The sequence below is a fragment of the Carassius gibelio genome, chromosome B4 (genome assembly GCF_023724105.1).
Source record: "Carassius gibelio isolate Cgi1373 ecotype wild population from Czech Republic chromosome B4, carGib1.2-hapl.c, whole genome shotgun sequence".
NCBI lineage: Eukaryota > Metazoa > Chordata > Actinopteri > Cypriniformes > Cyprinidae > Carassius > Carassius gibelio.
In genome coordinates, this window is record NC_068399.1 from 14,507,297 (window position 1) to 14,529,208 (window position 21,912).

Consider the following 21,912-nt stretch of genomic DNA (forward strand, 5'->3'; position numbering starts at 1 on the left):
AAGCAAACTAAATTTAATTCTCAAAGTGGGCGTGATTCTCCACTTATCTGCCCCTTTGGAAAATGCACTGTAGGAATGCTGAGTGGAAATGACTTAAAAGGGAAGTAAAGTTTGTGCTGGAGAATGCTTCATCAGAGCAGTGAGTGACGGATGAGTGTTTGTGTTGTGAGGAAGTTTCCCCAAAGCCCACTGAAACATTCTAAAAATGCATTAGGGGGACCTTAGTCTGGACATCACAGGCTATTTATAGAACAGGCACCTTCTTGTTTCCCCTACAGATTTCTTTCAGTTATCTCTGCCAGTGTGTACTGAGAAGAACCAGCTAGAAAGATCTTAAAGTGATAGATCACCAAAAATTAAAATCCTGTCATCATTTACTCACTGTCATGTTGTCTCAAACATTTATGTATTTCTTTCTTCTGCTGAACACACACACAAAAATATATCCACTGACTTCTATTTTCTATTATTTCAGAATTATTTTTGGGTGAACTATCCATTTAAATGAAAAGCTATTTTCTATGGCTCGGTGGGTTTTAGAAGTAATTCAGCCATAAAATCTCTATATAAACATTTAGAGAACTTAAGCGTTCACCAGCTGTTTTTTTTCTTAAAGAATTCTTTGCAAATTCAAGGACGCCCCCCCTCTTTCTTCTGTGGTCTCTGCTATAGGTTTGGATTGTATAAGCTGAATGGGTTGGTGACTCATCAAGTCATTCTCTGAAAAACTACTAGAAAGTTCCAGTCATCCAAAGGGTGCAAATTAACATAAGTGCTACTGGTTTTAAGCAACAAATTCCTTACTTTCGTCTTGAGTTCTCTTGTGTCCTGAAGAGAGAACCTACATTCTGAGGAACACATTTGGAATCAAATCAATTGAAGAATCAAACAAAATATAATGTTTTTTTCTCTGTATGTGGATGTGTGTGGTCAAGGCATCTCCTAGGGGACCAAATCCACACCAAGAATGGTAAAAGCTGAAATATATGACATTGTGGAGACAAAGTTTCAGTTCCCATGAGGAAAACAAGTTTTTAAATCAAAACACGGAATGTTTTCTGTAAGCACAGGTTTAGAGGTAGGGTTAAGGGATAAAGTTTTTCAATAGTCATCACTCCAGTCTTCAGTGTCACATGATCATTACATTTCATGTGATCAGTGTTGAAAACAGTTGTGCTGCATAATATATATATATATATATATATAAGGATTCATTGTGTTACACAACTTGCACCCCTCAAAACATTTCAGAAGAGCAATGAAGGATTTCTGCTTTATTTCTTTAGCACCACATATTGAATATTTCATTTTGGACATCAGTATCCACTCACTGGCATTTTAGACACTCGAAAATGATAAAATGGCAGTTTCAGAACCATTTGATGGCCTGACAGACAGGCTGGGGTACTCAGAGAGGTCTCTGTGTGCACCTCTGTTATCCAAGACATTGAGTTCCATCATATCTGAAAGTCCTCAGGTCACAAACACTCCAGCTCTGCACAGCAGTGACTCACGCTCTCACGGGACCTGTGTGGGAGAACACAAGCCAGTGTGACTCATCTCAGAAAAATATCTATCTATCTATCTATCTATCTATCTATCTATCTATCTATCTATCTATCTATCTATCTATCTATCTATCTATCTATCTATCTATCTATCTATCTATCTATCTATCTATCTATCTGTCTGTCTGTCTGTTTATATATCTATGAAATTATATAAACTAACAGTGCAATGTAAATAGTAGATATTGATTCTTATTTAATTATTCAGAGGTCGACATTAGTGAAGCATTCTGACTTCACTCAAGTGGCTAAATTTAAAAAGTAGCCTATCTGTACTTTGTCAGTGTTTTTCTTTGGAAAACTTTAACTTCACTTCATTCCAATGCAATTAATTAATTTATTTATTTTTTATTTTTAATAGGCTACTTAAGAACATTAAACATGTAGTAGGTTACTTTCTTGTACTCACGTAGCCTAAAAAATGTAATTACTTTTACTTGAGTAAAACTAAGAAAAGTACTAGATTTCTTATATAGGCTAATCGAGTATTATATTTATTATGAAACGTATGCAGTAAAAAGTAGGCTCCAATATCATGCTTTGATAAGTGGTGAAGTTAACACTCTGATAAAGAACAGAAACTTACAATTTTTTAATTTTAAAGCAGAGTAAAAACACTTCACTACTGTCCGCCTTTGAGTAAATAATAATAATAAAATAAATAAATAAATAAAAATAAACATTTCTTGATGTGGCAATAGTAACGTCAACTTTCTATCGCCGTCCTTTCGGCTACTTCCGTTTATTTCCGTAACTCTTCGGAGGAGGGGCAGGACTCGTCGCTCGAGAGCGCCTGTAACTAATCCAGTTCATTCCACCGGATCAGTTCACCTGGACTCCTGACGAACGTTTATGCGCGGAGCAGGTGAGCTTCACCAGATAACAGTTACTATCTTTCGAGACAGCACGCACTTGACAGTTTTTGAGTCTTCAAAAGTGAGTTCAGAACAGTTACGGTCAACTACGCAGACTTTGTGATCATTTTAAAACAATCTCCAAACACTTCTGAGGAATGCGGCGGATCTGAACCGCAACATTTTGTTTGTGTTTACAAAGTGATTTGGGCGGCACGAGACAATCTAAAAAGGAAGCCATGGCAACAGGAGGATTTAAATCTAACAGCGCGACGGACTTTCTAGAGGAATGGAAAGCAAAGCGTGAGAAGATGAGAGCAAAGATGCTTGGAGATATCGCCGCCGCCACCGGGAGAACCACGGAGTTAAACAACAACGGCGGCTCGGTTAACTGCGTCTCCCCTTCGTCCTCCTATCCGGTGACCCGGTCTTCTTCCTCGACCGCTTTGAAGGACGAACCGAAGAAACCCGAGCCGCCCGGGGAAAACTTGAAGAAGACTCCGGAGAAAGTGAGTGGTGTCCCGCAGGCGGAGAGCTCGAGCCCCGCTGGTGTGGAGGACAGTGATAAAGAGAGTCCCACACACAGCAAGAGCAAAGAGAAGAAGAGCTCGGGACCCAGCGCCAGAAAGGGCAAAGGACAGATAGAGAAAAGGAAGTTAAGAGAGAAGAGGAGGTCAACAGGTGTTGTCAGCATACCGTCCAATGAGGTGAGTTCACTTGTTTTAAAGTTAACTATTTCATCCAGGTAGCAGCAGTACGGTGGTATCAGATGATATTTACAGTAACAATACTCTTAGACCACACATTCACGTGGTTTTCCTATGTATTACCATTTTACTTCCAAAAACAAGGTAGAACTTTGGTATTTCTTGTGTAAGAATACCCATTTCTACTGGGTTGCCTTTATTGCCACCACATTTTTAGATTATAAATAGGTAGGTATAAAAACATGGGATTAGTAAATGATTGCTTTGATGTATATCATGTTACTGAAGGATTGACATATTAATATGCAATTTTTGTAGCAAATAAACCCAATTATTCCGATGGCACCATGTCAAACATTATTATACGGAATTACTTGGGTGTAAATTGCCCATATACTGAGTTGCATCCATACTTTGTTTGTTTAAAAGTTTAAAAAAACATTGTATGTTTGGGGCCCAACATGGTCCATAAAGGTCATAAAACCAATTGTGATGTTTTTTTTTTGTCCATTATTATTTGATTTATTGTATACCATTACACTGAAGGATTAACTATTATTATGCTGTGTATTTGCATGTATTTCAAAGCATATTGTCGTATTAACCATCATGCCAGTTTCCCAACAATATTTAAAGCATAGTAATACTCTGGTACTTGTGTAAATTATCTGGCAGTCCATATCTACTGAATTGGAATTGCAACCATATTTAGGCCTACTTGCAGACAGTATCCTAAATATGTTTGTAACAAGAGTAGACAAGGATGTGTTTGCCATGGTACCGCCGTTCAAAAAAGGTGGCAATACCATGTAGGTGATCAATTGTTTTTTGTTTTTTTTGGAACCACATTTGCTCTTAGATCTCAGCCTATCCCTACTATGTGACTACAAAACATGGTGTTATTAACCGTTTTATCATTCTCCATAAATAGGGGAATACCTCTTTTTTTTAAGTGAACTGTTCATTTTTGCTAAACTGGCACAACCACATTTGCTTACATAGACACAACTCCAGCTATATTATGTAACTTAAGTAGAAAAAGCTTTAATCTAAAATCCATCATTAAATGTCACTCCATCAGTTCACTCGCATGCCTTCCTTCTGTAATGTATGTGAAAAATCTGTTCAGTGCATATTCTCCTCCAAGCAACTCTCACATAAATCAAGACTAGAAGGCACCAAGTCCGATCACTTCCAGACTGAGATAATATTATACATATTTTCTCCATTTCATGATTTATAATGACCGTGGTTTGCAGAATAACATTCTATATCATGTGTTTAGCTGATGGAGAACATGGTACGGCTGTTCCTCTACTTTAAGAAACTTCATCAGCTGATCAGTTCACCATAACAGTTGGCTTCCAAAACATGCCAACTGACTCATGTGTTGTACCTCTGGTATCTCCCACACTTTCAACCCGTCACGTTCCCCCGCATGAGTAAAGGGAGGCTTGTTAGTGTAGTATGCCATTGTATACATACTGGAGCTGTGAATGCCTGCGTACCACCCAGCTCCGCTGCCCCGCGGATAGTTACTGTTGGAGGCTGACCAGTATGTCTGCTTGGGCTGAAGACATCCTGTTATTAGCCTCTTGTGCTGTGCCAAGGTAAAGTAGTTTGGGAAGTGGGCGCAGGCCAAGACTTAATGCTAGGGTGTCTTTGTGAGATAAGTGTGCAAGTATACACACTCATGCCCCGTGGTCTCTCTTTTGGGCTGTAACTGCAAGAATGCATATGTGGGGCTGGTTAAAGTATTTATTGTTTTGACACTTTATTTTTATTCAGTCTGGGGTTGAAGCGAGGGAGCATGGCATGCAGTTTGAGTGCTCTATATAGTGTGTAAGTGTGAAGGCAGTTAATGGTTATGACGTGCTCTCTAAACACATTGAGCCAGGGTCCCATCACCTGAAACTATCATTTATGCCTGATATGGTGTCCAACCATATGTCTCCCACCTCTTGGACATATCAAACAGGTCCGATGTCTTCTTGGTTTTGTCAAAAGGCACTTACTATCCTTCCCTGAACTGCTTTGAGAAAAGATATGCTGTAAACTAGACATTTGGACTTTCCGTAGGTCGTTTCCCTGTACTTCCTGCTGTGGCTTCAAATTTATAGGGCTCATTGTTCCACTGTGTGCATTTAGCAGCTCGCTGTGAGTTATTGGACTCTTGCAGTGCCTCCCAGTTCTCCGCCCGAAACCTAAACTATGTTTCCCACTGTCTTTGTGATTGGTGCTGATAACGTCTATAAAGCCTGCCCTGAACTTTGGCTCAGAGTAATCAGTCAGTATTTCATTGCTGCCGACTTTGCAAAGAGCAGTCCCTTGCAAACTCCTTTAAGTGAACCTCAGCCTTCTGTATATGTGTATATCCCATTGTAACTTTAATCCGTAATGTGTTTGTTTAGTATTACAGATCTGAAAGTTAATATCACCAGCCAGAATTTGTCAAATGTTCTTCTGCTACTTTAGTTTAGCTAGGGTGATTTCGAAGTTTGTTTTCATTTCTGAGTGTTTGGACCAGAGCAGCTCTAATAAATGCGAATGCTATTGTTCGACATCTGGCCGAGTCTCAAACTCCTCACGACCCGCTTGGAGATAAAAGCCTCCATGTCCGGTCTGCTTGGCAGTTTTCCATTTCAAATTCCAAATCCAGCATCAACTTTTTGTGGTGTGAAAACCTCGAGCTGGTGTTTGCACAGGAGAACTGGAAATGAACCTTGATATGACTGTCCATCAGCACGGCCATCATATTATATTTGGAATTCACAACCCTGAGAAATAGATATTTATGATGGTTTCTTTGCTGGAGTTGCTAGTAGCTAAAAGCCAGGTGTGTTTTTTTTTTACTTTCTGAGAGGAAGCTTGGCAAATCTAAAGCTTGAGTAGGTCTACATACTGCAGCGCTGAAAGAGATCATAAGTTACTGTTTATCTTTTGAAGCCCTTGGGAATTTGCTGTACATTTGTGACATTTGAACAGAAAACCTGAACTAACTGGCAGATGTTTGGCATTGGGAGCAGTCATGTGGATGAAGAACAGTCCTTAACATTTCCTTATCTTCTGCTTCTAGTGACCCATAGGGTCTGGTTAACCAAACAATGCCCTCATACAAGCAAATCACGACTAGAGGAAGTAGAAGAGCTTCTATTGAAGCACTATTTTCTTGTGAACTGCTGTGTTGTAAATCTGTGGTTGTTTATCAACTTATTGTTAGCGCTCTGTTGTTAAATGTCAAAACATTGGCACCTTGAAATTTGGTTTCGCAATTTTATGACATTTTACATTACGGTCTAATGCCTGGAATGATACTTTGTCACCTAAACAAGCATGGCACGGCATGTTTTTCAGCCACCATTTTTTCCAAACAAGGTCACATCAACATTACAAATTCCTCTGAGACTCCGTCATGGGTAAGCAAGGTAGGCAACCAACCTTTCTCCTTTTGTTTTTACGACATTCCAGACTATTTACCAAGCATAGGGGAGTATTTTTGGTATTCTTTTCAACAAGGGAAATTCCTGCATTTATTTGTTAGCACTGATATTTGTCCTAGAGGCTACACTGCATTCATGTTCTCCACCAGAAGTGTAATGCCATTGCCAAGTGGAGATTATAAGCAATCTGAAAGTTTGATATAACGGGTTGAGCCTCACTTTATACTCGGGGGTCCTGCTATGAGGCTCTGTGACGGCCCTTTGGATGTCAGGCCGTGTTAATGTACCGCTCAACAGTCAAGTAATGATGTACTACATCCATTTAACTGTTGGACCAAATCAGCACATATAGTTGAAGAGCAGGAATGCAATCTGAAAAAATGCAAAAGACTCCCTATCCTGGCCCTCTGAGCGGTCACCCTTCTCCTCGGATTACATTTGGCTCCGTCTTACCTAGCTGTCCGGTCTTTTCAAGCATGACGCAGACTGACTCGCGCTCAGTTCAGAATTCATGCTGTTCCTTGTTTATGATGTTTATGATGCATGGCAGGCATTGCTATTTTCTCTGCGAGCCACAATCATTTCCGTTGCCTGTCGTAATGATGCCTATATGATGATAGCGCCAACTTTTTGCGTATGGATTGTTTTCACTTAGTAACACAATGGTCACGGTTTGTGCACATGAATTAGCTAGCCACTTGATTGTGACAGTTGTGCCTTCATCACTCTTCCTCATTGGTATAGACCGTGTGTAGGTAAGACCTCTATAAATAGCCCCTTTCTAGGCTTGTGTGTTTAGACTTGTTTTTTTTTTTTTTGTTTGCTTGAGAAATATCGCAGTGCTTTGTCAGCGATGCAGTGACGCATTGCTGCAGATTGAATCGTCACTTATTAACGTACACCAGACACCACATAGAGAATGAACTACATGACCTGTTGCTCTCTTGGTGCAGTCCGCTCTTATCAAGCATATTTGTCTGTGTTCAAAAGCAGTTAACTCTTAGTTCAATATTTGAAACCTTTTGTATCAGTGGGCAGAGTTCAAAAGAGGAACGAATTAGTCATATAAGCTGTACCATGTGTTGGGGGAAAGTACTTTGAAGTTGTAGCTTCCCAAGCAACTCATAAATGAAAAATAGACTATGGTAAATTTTTTTTATTATTTTATTTAAAAAAAAAAAATTGTCATAAACTTTCAAAGCAAATGAGTGCCACTGCATTTTGGTGGTTGCTTGGCTTCTTTTTCTGCAGCATTGCACTGGGTTGTTCTGCATGAAATGTCACTGGACTGAAGTACTGGTCCTCATGCATTTTAATCATCAAATATAGACAGAGACTCATTGTAGATAGAAGACACTAATTGTGCAATGTGAGTTCTGTATATCGCCCACACAAGTTTCATTTAATTGTGTTATGTGGATAATAAAGTCACGTCAAGCCTAGTTGGAATCTGTATTGTACACTGTATAGTGTGCGCACATACAAAATATTTTAAGTTGTAATAATATTTTACGGTCTTTCTGTACTTATAAATGCAGCCTTGGTGTGCATAAAATGCTTCTTTAAAAACATTAAGCTCATATTTTTGATTGGTAGTGTACTTTTGTTGTTAGAAATAAATGTAAAATGACAAAAATACAAAATAATAATTTAAAGGGATCTCAGAGAGTGCATTTGATTACAATGTAAAAAAAAAAAAAACAGTGACCGCATTTTGTCACATTGCACAGTAATTCTTTGAAAATAGATTTTTCTGGAAATAGCTGAGCTAATGTCAGGCTACTAAAAACCAGTTTGGTTAGTGTAGCTGTTACAGTAACTCTAGAACTTTCACTTTATCAATCTATATTTAACAGGGGCAACAGTGGGCAATGTGAAAAAATTGTATCCAATGTGTATTCTTCAAACAAGTGCAGAACTTGGAGAGAGATGCCAGCGTGTTTTAATGATATCGACTAACACTTTGTCACACAGTGATTATTTACAAGGCTGCCTGTTAGCTTTGATTGTGTGCGAGCAGAAACAATGATTATAAAGCGGAGTGGATTTGGCCAGTAGTTGTTTGTGAACATTCCTTTCAGCAGGGCGCTCGGTATGAGTCAGTGGTAAAACCAGGCCACTCTGCGTGATTAGGCATTAGCCTGTCTGCTTACATTCACCACTGCACAACAAGACTAACCAGCTCGCTTTTTGCTTTCTATTTTTCTTGTCTTACTATCACCCTTTGATCTTTCCCACCTCCATCTGTCATCTCTCACTGTGTCTGTTTTCTCTTTCTGTCATGTGGTGTAATGCGTGCTGACACGTGGGTATTTCAGGATCTCAAATCAGTTTCACCTGATAAAAAAATACTTGTTTATTATAGGAGCAAAGTTGAGTCATTGTTACAGTAGTAGTTTTTATCTTAGTTGCTTTTAGTATTCATGCAATATTCATGTCAAGGGAATTAGAATGACCCAATAAACTTAATGAGTGTTAAACTTATGGAACTTGTCTGTTTGTTGATTTGGACGTGAATTATGTCCAGTGAGTAAAGTTGAGGAAGGTGTGCTTTTAAGAGTGAAACATTGTATGACCTATAATATTAAGTGTCTTTTTAACCATATGCAGAGACCATTTTGAATTATTGTTGTATTTCTGGCACAGTGATGACAAAATAATTATTAGGCCACAACAATAAAAACTGCTTTAAAAATATTTTAATTAATCTTAAATTAGTGTACAATTATGTTTCAACCATTTCTGTAACATATGAATGACTTTAAAGTAACATTTTTTCATGAATATTAGTTTTAAATTTGAAATATAATTAAGGTAATTTGCACTGCAGATACCCATGTTTCCTGTTGGTTTCCATTGGTAATATGTAGTTAGGTGCTATTTATTTTAGAGTATAAAAGTAAATCAAACTGATTATCAGTGCTATTACTTTAAGTAATACTTTAAGTGGCTCTTGTTAGCTGTATGATAAAACGGGTGAAAAATTGAAGTACATTGAAAGTACTTGCATTGAAAGAGGTTCCTGAATCAGATCTAGAAAGCAGACTAGAGACTTTGATGTCGACTCTTTTGATGTGGACATGTCTTTTCATGTGGACATTTTGTTTTAAACAACCACCAACAAAACCCTGGCCTCTATGTAGTAATGCCCTAGAAACACCCAAAACACTAACGCCTGCATTGCAGCACACTAAAATCCACTCAAAACACCTTACTTTGCATAGCAAGTTTTGCTAAGACAAGCACAGCTCAAAGTTGCCTTCATATTTTGTTCAGTACACCCAAGGCTTTGACATCATATATCTTAGTTCTCTGGTATGCCACTTCGCGCCACATCTCCATGGTTACACCTCAGACTTTGATCTCAAATAAATGTTTGCGTTGTTGCCAAGCTATGACTCCGAGTGCCAGTGGGGCATTGAAGTAAAACACACCATTTGTCCTCTTCTCCTTGTTTCGAGTCACATTACTGAGTAACAGCCTTGAAGAATGTAGAAATGTGCAGAACAATCAAGAAACATGACCTTTCATCACTGTATGCATTCCTAAGCTTGATTAAGGATTTAGGTTGGCTCTCCTTCATTAAAGTCGCATTTGTGTCTTGACTCTGCTTGTTAACTGTTATGATTTGTTTGACCAAAGGCCTTAAAGAATGTGGATCATTTCTAAGGTCCACAACTTCTTCCATATCACGTACTTCGGTGTTTGAGGAAGCCAAATACAGTCCCCAGGGATCTGCTTTGAGGAAGAGTATCTGTGGACACATCAAAGGAAAACGAAGAGCAGAGACGCTTTGGAATGTAACTGGCAAACTCGGAGCATCAAATGAAAACGTGCCACCAAAAGCCCATGGACATGAGAGCTTGATCAAGAATGATCTAAATGTACAACACATTGCCACAGGGTTTTTTTTTTTGAAGGACATACCTCCTTGGAAAGTTTCCTTGGAAATTGTCCTATCCGTTGGGTTGACCTTCTCACATCACCGCCCCATTCTCATGCTGCCATCATGTGCTATCAGAAACGTCCTACTTCCCACTTCTGAAGTTGGAATTATAAGTTTGTTGCATTCAAATGCTTTGTTGTTGGAAGGAATAGAAATCAGAGGATGACGGGAAGATAATTCTTGCCTATTTCTTTAGGTAAATTAAAAAAAACAAAAAAACATATGAACGCTATTTAGTCAATATTCAATAATGTTTTTATAAAGCGATGCATCCCATTCAATGGCAAACATACAAACATTACTTGAACGATTTATACATTCACCTCGCTATCTAAAGAGTCAGTCAGCATGCTGATGATTCCTAGATTTTGGGCAAATAAATGCTTTTTTTTTGCCATCCTTACATGGATATTTATATTCATAAATATTAATGAGATGTGTAGATGTGGGAAAAACAAATGAATCTTAACCGTCATTACAGCAATGTATCTCTTCTCCAGCGTGTTGAAAGTTTATGGCCCAGCCAACTTGAAAACTCAGAAAACAAAATGTTCTCCAAGTTTTCCAGTCATAAATGCCACTTTTCTGTACGACTAGGAAAATATCATACAAACGTTTACAATAACATGTAAGTTCAGAATCGGTGTCCTCTTAAAGTTCTGTTTGCTTGGCTATTTCTCGACCCATTGATCTGAACTGTCCTTCAGCTTTTGTGCAAGTTTCTATGCTGGTGGCATTCACCTTTATCAGCCTTCACCATGTGTTTGGACAAATGCTTAAATATGCCTTTCACCTTGATGGACACAAGGTCTTGTTTTCGTGCATTTTTACGGGCCATGCCTGTAAACCTCTAGACCAAAATTGACGTGAGAGGTTATGGGGTCAACTCCCAAGTCAACACCTGCTAATCTTCAGGCCTTCCAGAAGTGTGAGTCAGAAGAGGCTCCAAAGATAGCACAGAGTCATTGTTCCCAACCACTGGTTTTCCTTTGTAGCAGGGGACATGTTTAGAGTGATGTGGCAGCTCTACGTCATTGCCTGGAATATCAGTCATTTCATTTATGGTGCAGATTGAATATGGTGCTTTAGAAACGGCATGTTATCAACCAAACATTGGGTGGCATCAGGTGCAGGAATGTTGATAAAGTTCACACGCCCAGGGCTGAGCACTGTATAAGTGACAGGTAATTTTGTTCTTAAAGGATCGTGTTGACAGTGCAATGAAGTTCTACCCTATAGGCTATAGACCATTGGTCTCAAACTCAATTCTTAAGCCCCTTTCACACTGCGATTCTGACAAATACACAGTTAAGTGTTCTGGCAATTGTTCCCGGGTCGCTAGATTTTGTACTTTCACACTGCCAGTGATTACCCGGGATATGTGCGTGCTTTCACACACAACCCGTAAAGGTCCCGTAACGACACGTGACATCAGCGTGTGACGTGTAATGTACGAGTCGAAAACGTTAGGCACGTTATACTTTCACTGAAGCAAGCAAATGATCTCGGCGTCAGCGCGGAAAGTGAGGAACTAACTGATCTCTGATTCTTTACAGTTTGCACGTTTTTTTTTTGTCGCGAACATTGATCTTCCTTCAAAACAGCCGGTAAAAGAGTCACGCGATAACGTGCGTCATCACTACGACACTGCATTAGATCTGGCTTTTTTTCACACAACGCTCTTCCCGGGACTGAACCCGGCAATGTTACTAGGTCCCCGACCCGGGTTCAATGCCGGAATCAATCCCGTGACGTTGTTTGCTTTCACAAACATGCCGACCCGGCAATGTTCCGGCAATTTGCCGGGTCCGACGTGCAGCGTGAAAGGTGCTCTTGAGGGCCACAGCTCCTCACGGATTAGCTCCAACCCTAATCAAACACACCTGGTCCAGCTATTCAAGGTTTTCACGATTACTAGAAATTTCCAAGCAGGTGTGATTTCGGAGTTGGTTGGAGCAAAACTCTGCAGAGCCTCCAGGAATTGAGTTTGAGACCACTGCTATAGAGAGTTTCAGCGGCAACAACAGAAAATAAATGTTAAATGAAGCCTTTTGGAAAATCGGTCAGTTTTGATATTGTGGTGAGCACCACAAATAAATAAATGTATGGGAAACATCCCACAGCACAACCACCTGAGCCCAACTTCAGTCTATCATCACCTTAACTTTAACTTGGTTTGTAGTCGGTGCCATAGCCAGACTGATAAACAAACACAGACTGGAAGTTAACTTCGGGCCAGACGCGTATGCTATATGAAACAGTCTATACATGACAGTGCATCATCAAAAATAAGAGCTAATTTATAACCTCCTGGTGAAGGTAAGACATGTGACTTCTTTTTTTCTTATTCTAATCAATTTCCAGTGCCATACATCTTTATCTCTCGGAAGTGTGTCATATTAAGGAAGCACAATGGTTTGTGAAAGTCTTATCAAGTTGACTCAAACTTGTTCCTTTCTAAACTCATTTAAAAGTGACGTGATCGTCTGTAAACAATGCAACTGCTCACTTGCACTTCCTGCTCCACTGAGCATTAGTATTCAGTATGAACAACCTAATCCTGCTCTTTATGGACCCACTGAACTCACCCAAACTCTAGCTTATGAGATACTCCGGGTATTTCACTAAAACCCCGTAGAACTGCCTGCTACATATTAATAACAGTCCCTGAAAATCATGTTTTTGTTCAGCAATCATTTCAAAGTAATCATTTAAGGCTTTAGGTTTGGTCTGTTTGTGAGCGTAAGACTATTCTGTGAATTTTTTTTCCTTCACTAAATAACTAAAATTGTTCATTTAAGACCTGTTGGCTCCTTTTATTTAAATGAACTTGCATAGATTGGCATCACAAGGTCAGACCTGCAGTAAGTGATCTATCTTTGATTGGCACGTTGATCTGTTGATTGAGGGTTGATATTCCAGATGGGTTGCTGTTGCCTTGAGAGAGAGAGAGAGAGAGAGAGAGGGTTGTATCCTGCCTCAAGTAAAGGATTGACATTAAGATTAAAGTTTAGGAATTCCCCTTCTTCCTCACATTTAATTTCCTTTCCTACTGTAACTCAAAACTCTTTAAACTTCGCTTTAAACCTATTGATCTTTGTCTGAACTTTATCTTGGATAATACAACTTGAGTTGTTTAGAGTTTCCAGCTTTTATTCACAGTTGATTAGTTTTCCTAGCTCATTTATTGTTTTGTCAAGTATTTGTAAGCTGGCCCTTTCTGTCTTTTCTTCAGTGAGAGTCAGGCCCTAAATGATATATTACCACCACACAGCCCTGTTTTCACTGGATATTCATCTTGGTTTTTCATCGTGTCCATATTGATCCTAAAGGCTGCCTTCTGCATTCTCCTTTCAGCTTTTCATTTTTCTCCACATCCTCTTCTCCTTGACCTCTCTCTGTTGATAGTGCGGTTGGATTTTGGACTTGTTTAACCTTTAGACAAACTGTTTCTTGTCTGTTCTTGTTTCTGCTCATCTTAAATGCCCAATTTTATTTTTCTTAGTTTTTCAAAGTCTTTTTCACTGTTCTTGTTTCACCCCCAAAACAAACTTGACAATGTTTGGCTATCTGCAGACCAGTTAGTGATTTATATATTTGAAATGCATGTTATTGGTCCTATTGTGAATGATTCATCCATAGAGATGTTTCATATTTTATTTTCTTGATTTGGGGTGTTTCCCAAAAGCATCGTTAGTTAACTATGGTCGTTAGTTCCATTGAACTGGTAATAATGGAACTTGTGACCATAGTTGCTTTTGGGAAATGCACACCTGGTAATGTTTAATCAAAATGTCACCTGAATTCGATCTTCATGGTGAAACGATAGAGTTCTCTTTGTTAACCTATGCTGGACTTCTCTAATCTTAGTCCTTAAATCCAATCCCTTTCTTGCAGTTGACTCAGGCTCGCATTCAAATCTGTCTTTATCCAATCAACAACGGATGGATAGAACCAAGTCTATAGGCCATACATTTTATTAGATTTTTGCTAATCCGCTTTATTCTGATGGATGTCACAATATGATAAAAAATATATTTTTTACATTATGAAATCGTAACCTTTATTCTTCATAATTTATTTACATCCAAATGATCTCTCTGAAGGAGAATGCAATCCCATGTTGCAATGATAAGCTCAATAAAAGAAAAATTAAGTTCAATATTGAAAAAGTGAATGAACAAAACTGGACGTATTGTTTTCTTCTAATCAATAATTGTGTATGTGCCATGTATTTTTACATAATTTTTCTATAATTTCTATCTTTTAAGCTAGACTAGAAAGGAGTCGTGTCCTCCGTAATGTTGAGTGTTCCAAATTTTGTCAATTATTAGGCTTCGTGATAGCTCGAGTACTACCTTTGTATGCAGTAGGCAATTCACTGTGTTTTGGAACAGAGAAATAAACGGCACTGTCTAGTAAACATAGACTGACTGCATGGTTTATGTCTAAATGAGAGAGGAAGACAGAATATGAGAGATCTAAACATTTTATTCCCTCAATTGGGACAGATCCAATGACAATTAAATCACCAGACAACAGCAATATTATTACATTTCACTCTCCCCACTTTTGTGTCAGATGCTAGCCAGATGACCTTATATACTTCCTCTAATGAAGTTACTGTCTTTAGTTTACATCTGCTAATGGAAAAACAAGAAATGTTATTACTGGAGTGCCGACTTTGGCCTATTTACATTACCAGTCTCTGTTTATTATAATAGCAGCAGCTAATGTCGTATCAGAGATTTACTAATACCTTTTGTTTAAGCATTCGTCTAGCTATTGCTAACAATCTGACTGGATGATAATTATGTGCCTTGCATGTGATTCACTTATAATCATATGTTTTGACTGGTTTCTGTCATTTTTTTTTCTTAGGGTTTGGTAAGTTTGACGAAGTTGTTAGCCAATGATTGCTAGGGAGTATGTACTCAACACTAATATAACCAGTGGGCGTTAATTACCCACGTCAACCAAAGGAAGACCAGCTGCGTTTTTGTTAGATACAGATTAAGAAGTGCTTTTTATTTAAACATAAGAAATCCCAACCATGAGACTGCAGTTTTCCATTAACATTACCATGCTGATGTTGATTGCATTGCACACTTTACCGTACAGGTGCTTGGTCTTCACCTCTCCCAGAATTCTGACTAGATGAGGTAAGTAATACCCAGACGCTATTTGAAGGTGACTCATGCTTCTGTGTCTGTTAATGTTGGAACACAATGGGCTTCATACACCGAGGACCCCGGTGGGGAGGGCCAAACATTCTCCAATGGTCCCAGCCCAAACCCCTGATTAACACCGGCCTGAATCTGTGAAAGCACATGGAATGCTCTTTGGCTTGCCTGGTATGCAGGTGTATTGTCCATCTTGCTCTACTGACAGACGTGGAGAGGATTTGTTCTACATTGTCCTCTGTTTGAATAATGTGTTATTGTGCTTTTAAGCAAGATAAATCTTTGAAAGGAGAGCTTTGAGTGTAGCACAACCTGTCTGCCTCATGTTAGATTTCTTAGAGGATAAACACTTTTTCGGAATTCTATCTTTATGCATGGTGCACCAGGATCCTACACTAGGTTTAACCAGGTAATCAGAGGACTTTAACACCTGTATACTTTAAAGGAAGGGTAGGGGATTTTAGAGAGGCTAGCAACAGCAAGCTAGCATTGAAAGCATAAAATCCCACCCTCCCTGCAAATCATTCTCCAAAGCCACGCCTCCTACAAAACACATGAGTACGCAGAGGCAGACCAGAGGCTAAACAGCGACATGATGAGAGACAGCATTGGTGGAGAATTGAATGCAGTGCGGTCAGATTATCTCAGATCTCATTCACCATAAGAAAACGAATAAAAATACAGCAACAATGCCTTCCATTCCCGACCGGTATGCAATAGTGTAATGGAAAACACTGATGACGTATCATGTCTGCGCAAACGGTGCGCAGAAGTATGCAAATTAATATGTTGACAGGCAGGAAGGACAGCCAATCGTAGCCCTTGGACCAAACCTTCCAGAGAAAATATAAATACAATTAGATCACTCAAATCAAGCTTTGTCATTCCGCTAAATGTGTGGACATACAGTGGAACAAAATGTTTTGTCCCGCAGGACCATGGTGCTACATAGTTAAACATGTAGCAGTCTGTGTTTTTAGCACTGAGTAAGAAAAGCTTGTAAAAATTATTTGGATAATGATGAGTCTGCTTTATGCCCTGAGCAAAGTTCAGTTCCCATCACACCCCACTCCCAGTGTCTCTTACTTTCTCTCTTTAATCTATGTTGACACCCCTCTCTCTCCCTCCTACTTTCTCTCTCTTCCTGTTTAGGCAGTGACCTGCATGTTGGAAGTTGCCTTAATTTTCTGTTTCGTGGCATGTCTGTGCATGTGTTCTGCATGAGTTGGTGAAGTGGAAACACAAATGTCTCAAAGCAAGCTAGCTAACGTTACTGTCGAGTCACATTTAATTTTGTAGTCATGGTAAAGACAATTCCGCTCCCTGCGGAGAGCTTAAAGAAATGCTTTCCAAATGGTTTGTAAGCATTGTGATTTCTTAATTAGTGGTGTTTGCCAAGGCAAGTATGATTATTATCATTGCTCGTGCTTAATGTTAAGGATTTGAGCAAACCCCTAACCCTAAGTTACTTTTATTGAATTTGCAATCAGAAGAATCGCTGTTTGATTTATTTGTTTTACCCAAATCATTTAGACTGAATTAGAGTATTATTTAGATATATTATATAATGTATATTTAAGGTGGGCTCTTCTACATCCTTCCACAGACTCTAAAATTCTACATATTTAGCTTTTTCTTTTTAATTTAGTTTAATTTTGATTTCCCGCATGGGTAACACTTTAGAATAAGGTTCCATTAGTTAATGTTAGTTAATGTATTCATTAACATGAACAAACAATGAATAATACATTTATTACTGTATTCATCCTCGTTAATGTTAGTTAATGTAAATACAGTTATTCATTGTTAGTTCATGGTAATTCACAGTGCATTAACTAATGTTAACAAGCACAACTTTTGATTTAAATAATGCATTAGTAAATGTTGAAATTAACATGAACTAAGACTTATAAATGCTGTAGAAGGATTGATTGTTCTTGCTTAGTTCATGTTAACGAAAGTAGTTAACTAACATTAACTAATGGAACCTTATTCTAAAGTGTTACCCTTGCATGTAATCAGACATCAGAGTGGTCATGATTGTGTAAATATTTATGCTTTTTATTTCAGGAGCATGCAGATATCCTGCGTTTAATCTGCTAGCGTTGTGTTTGTTAACTCTGAACACTCTGGTTTTATTTGAATTAAATTGTCTGTCTGCATACATTGCCTCAGTCATGATAATCTGACATGCATGTTTCCAGGTGAGGGGACCCTCTCAATAAAAGTCCATTTTGCTTGCCTACTTTCTCCAGCTCACATTCCCTGAAGTGCAGCTATGACAGCAATACCCGGATTGCTTTTCCATTAAATATTAATGTTGTTGTCGTTCATCTGTAACTTACAGAGTGGCGACGTAACGTGATACAGTGAGCTCTGTGCAACAGTGTTTCCTATTGCTTCAGTTCATATGCTTAAGAGCTCATTAGTGTTATTTTCGCAAAATAATAAATTAAACTTCTGCTATCATTTGCTCACCCTCATTTCACTTTAAACCTGTATGACTTTCTTTCATCTGTGAAACATAAAATGAGACATTTTGATACATTTCTACACACTCTAAGAGAAATAGAATAAAGCTGTCACTGGGGCATTACCCAAAGGTACAAAAGCTAAAAGGTACATAATTAGGTTTACCCCTAAATGTTTTTGTGTTCTACTGATAAAATTCATACAGGTTTGGAACAACATGAGGGTGAGTAAATGATGACCGATTTTAGTTTTTGGGTCATCTATCCCTTTAAAAAAAGACATACTTGAATGAATGAATGAATGAATGAATGACTGAAGCATTTATATAGCGCTTTATTGTGTATTGTTGTACACCCAAAGTGCTTTCCAATCATGTGATACTTCGATTAAGGCTGAATGATGTTGTGGTCATTTTAAGCAGTGTGCAGTAGGCCACGAAAGTACAGTGTCCTAGTTTTTGGTTACCTCACAGCCCTGGTCCTCTTCTGGCTTTCTCCATTCAACGTTAAACTCTTATTATTAGTAGCTAAGTCAGAGCTGACCCTCTGCCAGACACACCGGATCGCACATTTTATAGCTTTCATCCATGTCCTCTGGAGCAGAACATCTCCTTAAGAACTGTCAGAATATTTCTCCTAACCTCTAAATGGAGGTGCAACTTCTCAAGCCATTATGCTGGATGAGCTGTATCCTGGGAATGCCAACAGCCATCCTGCAGTAGCTCCACAAGGGTTATTGTTTCAAAAGGCTGGGTTCCCGTGGCCTAAGGGGGAATTGGCCAGCCACAGTGGTGGGTTTCTCATGAAAAACAAACATTACTCGGCCCAAAGGCATTCTGTCTCTTTTTCTCTGTTTTCCTTTCTGTCTCTATTTTTGTTTTCTTCTCTCTCCATTTGTAACTTTGGAATTTTTATTGCACACTCAAGCTTATTGATTCTTTATTGCAGCTTTAGGCGTCTGTTTGTCAAGGTGGTAGTACAATGCCAATTACTCTACTACTATGGCACTCTGAGAAAATTAGCAACGTTATCATGACCTTGTTAATATTTTTATTAAAGAGAGAGCAATGATTCTGTGCAAAGACTTAAGGGGAACATTAACGTTTACACAAAACTTTACTTTTAAGGGAAACGTACATTAACAAGAAAGATAAAGGAATGAGAAAAATAAATACAGAAAATAATATATTAATTAAAAACAATAAATCAATAAATAAACAAATAAGTCAAATACAAACATTTACCATTGAGAAGAAAGCAAGTCTCATTAATAGGATCACAAATTACCAAAATAATTTGGCTACACTTTACTTTTAGGTCTCCTTGTTAGTGTAACTATACATTTACGTACTGAGTAATTTTAATTAACAATATGTAATTGACTATAGGGTTTGGTTTGCATGCAGCTATGCATAATTGACTGTTAGTGAGTAAATGTAATGTGTAATAAGGTCAATATTCCATAAATTGTTTCAAGGATCTGTCACATTTCCCTAATTAATATTTATGAGAATAGAGATTTCCATGTCATAACAGCACAAACAGTCCATTGAAGCTCAACCTTGCACTTTAAAACTTGTGCTCGTGCCACAGAGAGGTTAAGGGTCTCAGTAATGCTGATGAGCTAGTATAGCTGCTTTACTAATTTACAGCGCAGGCCCTCTGTGCGTGTGTGTGTGTGTGTCTGATGGGTTTATGAGGAAATCTCTTCAGTCCACTCTAACAGGCCACTGCCAGGCTGCAGATAGAGATCAGCATTCCACTCCCTCATTTATACACAAATGAGTATTGACGTCATCAGCTCACCGCCTTTGTGAATGTTCTTGTGTGAATTAAAAAATCTATATAAATGTGTGAATGTTTGTATTAGAAGGTGAAGTTCTGGTGAACGCATCTGTAAGTTTTGTGGACTTGTTTCGGTTGTTATTGTAAGGTTTTCTTAAGCCTTTTTGCTGTCTGTAACATTCTTTCATGCTGCGGGAGAGCAGTGCTGTGGAATGCATTAATCACTGACGTCTAATTCTCTCTCTCTCTCTCCCTTTCTGTCTCTCTGTCTAAAGCAATGTGCTCTAACCTGACCCGGACTGTTAAGGCTATTTGACTGCCTGTAGAGAAGTGAGGGTTTGTGTGGAAAATGTGGCAGTATTAAACACAAATACACAGAAGAGAGGACTATTATGACGCTCTTTAATCCCGGTACATCAAAAACCAAACAAAAGGTGTTATTCATATTGAATTACACTCTAATCAAGATGGGCATTCCACTCTTTAACACACACGCACGGAAATCGCACCTGTATTATAAAATACTTTTTTGGGTGATTTTAAATAGGGATGCTAATGATTAATCAGTGTTTAATAGTGAAAACTTGTCAGTTTAAGAAGAATCAGCACACTAGTTCATATTATACAATCACACAAGCTGTGGCAACACAGGCACACCCTTAATTTCATTTTAGAGCATTAGAGCATGTCTTTATAATTAACAGTTGCATTAACTGCAGACACAGTGCTAGTGTGGTTAAGTAAATGGCAATGTCTCTGCTTGCCGGGAGAACATGCAGGTACACTGACCCCTCTCTGTGACTGTGTGTACAGTAAGGACACATTAAAATCATTCAAATATTGGTTACAAATGTTTGTATCAAATAAACATTTTTCTTTTGAACTTTCTCATCAGTTAATTCTGAAGACACACAATGCATCACAAAAAATTAGGCAGTACAAAGGTTTTAAGCATAACAATAAGAAATTATTCTTGGTCATCAGATCTTCATCATTATAATTATTTCTGAAGGATCGTGTGACACTGTAGACCAGAGGAATGGCTGGAGTAAATACACTAATACGTGTATTTAAAAAAAAAAAAAAATCTGTTACTACAAACCAAAATATTTTTAAGGATGGCCTTATTAAAAGGAGTTACGAGTACTTGCTTTTTCCAAATATACTTCAGTTATTGTTAACAATATGCAATCTCCACATGATAATTTGAATCTTGCGTTTTGCTGTATTTTACATTTGTTCATTGAATATCAACCAAACCATCCCTTATTTCAAAAGAATATTTCATTAAAAAATGTCCTTCCTCATATCAGGATTCTGTCTGTCACAAAGATTATGCATTGTGTATATACAAAATAAGAGAGGCTTCGTTTGTAAAAGCATTTACGGACATCTTAATTATAATACAGACTACAGAGGAGAAAACACTCTGTTTTTCTGTTAGTTTGTCACTTATCTTTTGAACACACATTTTTCGCTTTAGTTGGACAAAACGCTTATGCTCAAGTGCTTATTAAAGTCATTGTTTTCTGTGCTGTCCATTTAAGAACAAAAAAAGACACTTCAATTTGTCTTTTTTGTTTGTCTTTTACAGACCGTTCCCAGTAGTCTTTGTTTCGGGCTGGAAAAATTTAATGAATATTGATGATAGTTCATATATATTTGATTGGCACTGGGAATTGCAAGCTTTGAAAGTTGTCATTTGAATTCTTTTGGCAGTTGTTTCTGGTGATATGCTTGCTAGTGAAACAATTTCAATTATTTATGTCCTTGTGTAAGGAGAGACACATTTATTGTTTGAACGACTGAGTTGACATGTACTTGTTCCGAAGAGTGAGCTGTGCAAGAATGTTTTTTCCCTCTAAATGGATATTACATAGATGAGATTGAAAAGCCAATTAATTTCAGATTTGAACAGTTTCTATTCAAACAGCGAAATATATAGATATTTTCAAGAC

The 21,912-nt window shown here is 38.2% G+C and overlaps 1 protein-coding gene across 2 annotated transcripts in view; it reads left to right on the plus strand.

Annotated features, from left to right (window-relative positions):
* Nucleotides 1–2,363: 2,363 nt before the first annotated feature.
* Nucleotides 2,364–21,912, plus strand: part of LOC127956613 (PRKC apoptosis WT1 regulator protein) — an 84,055-nt gene continuing 64,506 nt past the window's right edge. Inside the window, exons 1-2 of one of the 2 annotated variants that reach the window (XM_052554670.1) lie at nt 2,364–2,504; nt 2,625–3,129. In XM_052554670.1, coding sequence (XP_052410630.1) covers nt 2,662–3,129 — 468 coding nt within the window. In that variant the 5' untranslated portion in view covers nt 2,364–2,504; nt 2,625–2,661. Of the gene's footprint in view, nt 3,130–21,912 lie in introns of both variants that reach the window. The other variant, XM_052554669.1, reaches the window with a different exon arrangement.